General features: G+C 57.4%; 3 protein-coding genes across 3 annotated transcripts; 2 read left to right on the forward strand and 1 right to left on the reverse strand.

Annotated features, from left to right (window-relative positions):
* Positions 1 to 1,729: 1,729 nt before the first annotated feature.
* N657DRAFT_584525 (dihydrofolate reductase) lies at positions 1,730 to 2,320 on the forward strand (the record flags this gene model as incomplete). Its single annotated transcript, XM_062789759.1, has 1 exon — positions 1,730 to 2,320. The coding sequence occupies one exon, from the start codon at positions 1,730 to 1,732 to the stop codon at positions 2,318 to 2,320; it is 591 nt and encodes a 196-aa protein (XP_062641715.1).
* Positions 2,188 to 3,821, reverse strand: N657DRAFT_651804 (RTA1 like protein). The gene is made up of 2 exons (XM_062794238.1): positions 3,191 to 3,821; positions 2,188 to 3,125 (listed from the first exon to the last, which is right to left on the reverse strand). The coding sequence occupies exons 1-2, from the start codon at positions 3,426 to 3,428 to the stop codon at positions 2,401 to 2,403; spliced, it is 963 nt and encodes a 320-aa protein (XP_062641716.1). The 5' UTR covers positions 3,429 to 3,821; the 3' UTR covers positions 2,188 to 2,400.
* Positions 3,822 to 4,780: 959 nt separating this feature from the next.
* N657DRAFT_584530 (uncharacterized protein) lies at positions 4,781 to 6,150 on the forward strand (the record flags this gene model as incomplete). The annotated part of the gene is made up of 2 exons (XM_062789760.1): positions 4,781 to 4,963; positions 5,017 to 6,150. The coding sequence occupies 2 exons, from the start codon at positions 4,781 to 4,783 to the stop codon at positions 6,148 to 6,150; spliced, it is 1,317 nt and encodes a 438-aa protein (XP_062641717.1).
* Between the last annotated feature and the right edge of the window lie 461 nt (positions 6,151 to 6,611).

Genomic DNA, 6,611 nt, shown 5'->3' on the forward strand with positions numbered 1-6,611 from the left:
GGCGACTTTGTACGGTTCAAGCGCGACAACCAGGCTCTTTTCGGGCGTGTGGACCATATCTTCGTCCTCGACAACGACCAGGACAGACACATCTTCACAGTACTGACATTGATCAAGCGTACAAAGACTCGACACGAGCTCCTGGACTTGGAGATCATGGAGGAGACGGAAGATGCTGTGGTGGTTGGGGTGCCTACCATTCGCGCTGTGCGTCTCTACATGGTGCCGGTCAAGGGCGTTGGTATCATTTGGGTGAACTGGGACGTACATACGTTGTGAGAGCGTGCGATGTAAGCTGCCCATTTCTACCTCCCCTCATGACGCCTGTGTCAGTAACGAACTGGTGACGTGGTAGACGCATTACCTAGGCATGCTAGGGTAGAGGGCAAAGACAACCGTGAAGGTGGCGTTGGCCCTCCTCTCCTGCCAACCGACAGACCGACAGCGCTTCCGTTCAATCAGATCAACCGGTCGCAGAAAGGGCTAAAAGGACTTGCATGATGTCTGGACCCGCCGATCTGAAGTTCTCCGCCGGGGATGGATGCACACGACTCCCGTCTTATGGAGGGGTCATCTGGATTTTGAGATAGGGAAATAGACGCTGAATGCGGCAGTGGTTCAAACTGCCGGAGTGCAATGACAAAGCGCAACAGAGGGTGCAATGGCAGGATGCAATGTGAGTGCAATGGGGGTGCATCGGAGCGTACGGAATACACCAGGCTAGGCGCTGGATCAGGCTGCTGCAGGTGCGGGCGTGGGAATGCTAGTTGAACTGAGAATGCTAGTTGAACTGGGAATGCTAGTTGAACTGGGAATGCTAGTTGAACTGGGAATGCTAGTTGAACTGAGAATGCTAGTTGAACTGGGAATGCTAGTTGAACTGGGAATGCTAGTTGAACTGGGAATGCTAGTTGCCAGCGCTGTCAAAACTTTTCAAGCTATCATAGCGCTGTAAAATAGCGTTCTCACCCCCTTCAAAACCCCGCTGCGGTACTTAGTCCTCTCCCATGCCCATCAACAGCATGGTCAATCAATCACTTTTACCACCTTAAAAATTCAATCCACTGCTTTGACTGGGAATAGCTTCTTCCAGCGCATATCTCAGCGGTCGTCGCCCTGCAAGTTCCAACACATTGCGGATACCAATGTAAGGTAAATCCTGTTCTCAGAAGCTGTAGGAGTTCTGGGGCCATTTAGGTTTGAATCGTCTCTTTTATGACATCCACTTCATTTCCCCACTCCTTTGCTCTACTATGGAAATCTGATGGGTCGTTATCTTCTCATTTCCATTCCCTCTTCTCGCGTTCTCCAGCCCAACTATAACCGCATCCCCAAGGCATCTGATCATCCGAAGTTGCGAGCGTTGTGCCAAGCCCGGCTTGGCTCACGTAATCTTACCTCTGCTGGTCTGGCTGCAGCGAGGGAGTTTTGTGAACATTCGCACAACTGCCCAGCCAACCACGACGAAGACTTGTGAACCCAGTCTCGCGTCGCACTCCTTACCCAAGGTAGATAAGTCAGCAACACCCAGGGCCCTATCCCTCACCTCGTCACGCTCTTAGGTTCGAAACCTCAAGACAATGCCCAATTCACCACTCCAAACCGCCTCCTTCAATCTGACATCCAAACCTCCGCCGTTTCCAATTCGACCCTTAAAACCAGCATATCTCACAAAACCCTTCCATTCAGACCCTTCAGACAGAAAATATTCAAAGAAAACAACCACACAATGCCCCTCCTCCGCTACAACCTAGCCCCGACCCTAAACGGGTACATCGCTTCCCTGCCCTCGCACTCCACCCCCTGGATCGTCGAAGACGCCACAATCGACTTCCCGGCCCTCTACGACGAGTTCTCGTCCTTCGTCATGGGCCGCAAGACCTACGAGACCTTTCTCAAGCTGGCCGAGCTCGAGCCGGGCGTCAACGCGAACCCGCTTGCCGGTCGGCCGAGGGAGAGCGTGGTCGTCTTTTCGCGGGACGAGGGTTTCAAGAGGGAGTTTGGCGGGGTGCTTACTGTTGTGGATGGGGAGGAGGGGGTTGAGGTTGTTAGGCGGTTGAAGGAGGGGTCGGAGGGGGGAAAGGACATTTGGCTGATGGGTGGCGGGGAGCTGGCGGGGTTGTTGATGACGCGGGGCCTGGTGGATGTTGTGGAGGCGGCGATTATGCCGGTTGTGGTGACGGAAGGAGTGAAGATGTTTGGGGAGGGGAAGGCTGGAGACGGGGACAAGGGGGAGGCTGGGTGGAAATTGGTCTTGGAGAAGGTGGAACAGTTGAAGACGGGGATCTTGATGACGCGGTATAAGGTGCTTTATGACTGATCTGCTATCGCCTGTGCGTCTATGCATGCGTCTATGGTCCAGTAAGCGCCACAATGATATGCTGTTGTGATGCCTGCTTCCTACACACGCTCCATCTCAAGCCCGGCCGAGTCGCTCTCGTGCGGCCGCTTGTCAATGGCGGCGGAAAACCTATGCGACATCTGCGGGAAGAACACGCCCGGCGCGAACACGGCCAGCAGGGCGCACGCAATCAGGACCATGAACGACTCGAGCACGATAAACGATGGCTCGTCCTGCATAATGTGGTTCCCCCAACCGCCCGCCATCTCGGCGATACGGTAGATGCAGCGGATCAGCAGGGTCGCGTAGGCAATTCCCATGGCCCACAGAAACGTGCGAAACTTTTTGTCCACCCACAATGCCGCACCGCCTTGATACTCAGGTGCGACGGCGCCGCTCCGGAAATACTTGGCGGCCCGAAACAGATAGTCTCCCGCCAGCAAGCCGAAAGCGCCCAGCACGACGACCTGCAGGACGATGCCTGCCATAATTGTCCGGTTCCCGTGCTGCAGCAGCTGGTAACTGTTGCGGCCAGCAGAGGCCGCAATGCCGCCGCCGATGGCCTGCACCACCAGACAGGAAACGTCGGCGGGGACAAAGATGATGGGATACACGCGAGGCGCAACGCGGCTCAGGGAACGGTTGAGAGCAGTCACGGTGTGCTTCAGGGTGAGGTACAGGCCGATGCAGACGAGGGTGGGGCCGAGGACGATGGCGACGATCTGGATCTTGAACGCATCACCATTCCACGGGTTGATGGCGAGGAGAGCGCGACCAACGTAGCCTGCGGGATATTAGAGACTGTAGTCGAGGATTTGCGTTGCAGTACGCGGATTAGGGGCGACCTACCGACGCACTCAAGCGCACATCCTGCTGCCACGGCAATCGAAAACCCCCATGTCCGCTTCCACACGCCGATGACGAGGGTAATCAACGCGGCCAGCCCAAAGCCGATAGCCAGAAAGATGTTGACGCCTTGGTTAGGGTAGTAGCCGAGCGTGGTGGCCTTGACGGGACAATAAACCGACACCTCAGGACAGGTCTCGTAGCTGGGCCGCCAGCCTGGAGGAAACGACTGTGCCGACATGACCTGAGTGTCGTACTTGACCGACCTGAACTGGTGTCGGGGACCCAAGAGAACTGCAGTCGGCGTCACAAAGCAGAGCGGCGGGGAAAGATACCGCAAGCCCGGAGCGAAACACGGGGGTATCGACCCAGGGGGACGGCGCACAAGCTCACGCCGAGAAGAGACGACGACACTTTAAACGAAAGACTTGTCTGAGAAAAGAGGAGAAACATGGAAAGGACGAAGCGCAAATGATGCCATCTTTGATGGACTGGAGCCCGGATGGGCCGGGCTAGGCAAGAGGCTCAAATATTACTCAGAGTTGCATTGCACCGAGTTGTTGGATCCTCGTCTTTGGGATCCCTTCGAAATCCCGCGCTGTCAGGCTGGTGTCGTTGTGCAATTCGAGCCTTGAAAGGCGTCGCGTGGGTAGGCGGCGGGGAGGCTTATCGGGGATTTTAAGCGACGGGCCGGAATTCTGGATCCAAGGCACACAGATCTGTGCGAATCCGAATGCACATGCCCCAGGGGTCGGCCTCAAAGATTCTAAGGTCGGAATTCGATTGGCTCAAGGGTTTGCAAAGCAACCGAGTACGGTTAGATTCACGACCGTCGTGTGCTTGTAAGCGATCCAACGGTGCCCCGCCAGCCCATCTTGGCATCTTGGAATTTTGGAAACTTCCACATCCTCTTCCATCACACTCCTCCTAAAACCTCGAAAACAGACAAATCCACCAATCACTTTGGAAGTCGCCAATTCAAGCATCGGGTATTATCGTGCAGGGCGATACTCTCGCTGCCAGTACCGCCATCAGTCGCTGTGCGTGGTGAAGGTCAGAGAGCGCCAAAACTACAACCGCATCTCATCTGAGCTGATCTGGGGCAAAACTTGAAACACGTGCGTGGACAGGGGCTACAATGCAGGGGCGTGCGGATCATTCGATTAATCCACCACCCGAAGCATAGTGTAGTGTGGTAGACCGACCCCCCACCCTGGACCGGTCAAGCTGGCCGTTCGGCAAGCCGAAACTCGTCAACCTCCACAGCAACCACAGCAACAAACCGTCCTGACTGGAAGCCTGACCTTGCGCGGCACACCCACGCCACACAGGAGAGCGGGTTGATTGCGACCTTCCACTGCCCGCGTCGTTGATGGACCATGGATCTGGAACATGCCCCTCTCAGAGACACACCTGACCCTGCGTAGCGTATCCGTCACCACGTGGCAGCCCACCTAGCCGCGGCCGTTTCGCCGATTCCTGGCATCCCGCAATTCCACCCACTCACCGGCCCGCGGCTTCGAGAGTTGTTCAGCCAATCACTCGAGCCCCAGCCAGTCTTGATGCGGGAGCATCTCGACCTTGCTAGATTCAATGCCGTCATCCGAGTCGCCCGCCTCGGCATCGCCCGTTGACCAGGCCATTCCGCCGCCAGACCCCAGCAGCAGAGCGTCGGATCCATCCATACAACAACCCCAGGGGTACCCCAGCATTGGCCGCCGGACGCACAAGAAGAGCCGCACCGGCTGTTCAACGTGCAAGGCAAGGAAGATCAAGGTGAGCCTCTTCACCCTCGCACCCTCGCTGTTCTCCCTGCTCAGGCGTCTCAGTGCGACGAGAGACATCCCGCGTGTCTCAACTGCATCTCCCACGGTGTAGAATGTCCTTTTCTCAAAGGAGGTGCGGTGGCCAAACCGTCCACCCGCGCCTCAAAACCAAAGTCCCGGTCGACAGCCTCGCCCGCTACCCCCTCGACTGCCGGGCCCAGTCCAGTGTCGATGCTCCCCGAGAGCGGAGCCCTCCCGCTCCTGGAGCTCGAACTCCTCCATAACTTCACCACAAAAACCTACACTACGCTCACCGCAGACCCCAGCCTCTGGGAATTTTGGCGCGATGACGTCGTCCAGCAGGGCCTGGCCTGCGACTATATCATGCGCGCCGTGCTGGCCGTCAGCGCGCTGCACCTGGCCTACCACCGACCAGACCGCCGCGACTTCTACATAGAGGAGAGCATCCTGCTGCACCAGAAAGCATCCCGCTCGGCGATGCGCGTCATGGCCGCCGGCGGCGACAAGATGGACAAGCACCAGGCCGCCAACCTCTTCCTCTTCAGCGTGCTAACCTTCTTCTTCGCCCTTGCCTCCCCGCGCCGATCTCACCCGGACGGCACCTTCTTCATCGGCGACTCGGGCGTCCCCGACTGGGCCTTTCTTCTCTCCGGCGGCAAGTCCGTGTTTGGCGTGCTCGGCGAGCGAGGCCTAGAAACTGTCGCGGGACCCTTCCTGCACTACGGCCGCGGCCGCTGGAACGCCCAGCGCGCCATCATGGAGGCACGGTCGCACGAGCCGCCCTTGCTCGATCCGCTGCGCGCCCGCATCGCCGCCGCCGTGTCGGACCCCGATCTGCTCCGCACCTACGCGTACGCTGTCGATGAGCTGGAACTGGCGCTGGTGGTGCGCCAGGACCCGGACGCGCCGAGGGACGTGCTGGACGCCATGGTGTGGTTGTGGATGGTCTCCGACTCGTTCGTGCCGCTGCTCAAAGTGCCTGCCCAGGAGGCCGTGGCGATATTTGCGCACTACTGTGTGCTGCTGAAGCATCATGAGAGTCATTGGTGGCTGCAGGGTTGGGGAGATCATGTCATGGCCAGGGCGCATGAGATTTTGGATGAGGAGCATCGGGCGTGGATTCAGTGGCCGCTTCGGGAGATGGGCGGTGTGCTTGTTGGGAGCATGGAGAGGTGAGCGGCCGGATCGGGGTGAATGGGGGTTGGAAAGAGAGACCTGCCTGCCGAAGCTCGCTGTACAGGCGAATCGAGACAGGCTGTGTCGCGGCCTCAGAGCTCAAAAGACAAAACACGAGTTGGGAATTATTCGCCGTTGATGCCGTCCGGTGCTCCAGTACATACAGTATGTTTCAATCTTGATTCTGGACGTATTGTACCAGGTACCTGGACTCTTGAATTTGCCGCTCCGTAATCGAAGAATGACAGCACAGAGTATCAATGCACCTGGAAGCGGAGAAGCCGAGATTGCCCCATGAGACAAGGAGACAGGGAACAGACTCGGAGCTAAGGGGAGGAAGAACAGATACACACACACACACACACACAATTTATTCCGCCCGGTGGGCCTAACCCGAAAGGGCAACTAATCCCCATCTACTAATACATTTCCTAAAATGCAACCTGGTCTCCTGAAGCCTA

This window comes from Parathielavia appendiculata (assembly GCF_033297405.1).
Source record: "Parathielavia appendiculata strain CBS 731.68 unplaced genomic scaffold N657scaffold_84, whole genome shotgun sequence".
NCBI classification, from domain to species: Eukaryota; Fungi; Ascomycota; class Sordariomycetes; order Sordariales; family Chaetomiaceae; genus Parathielavia; species Parathielavia appendiculata.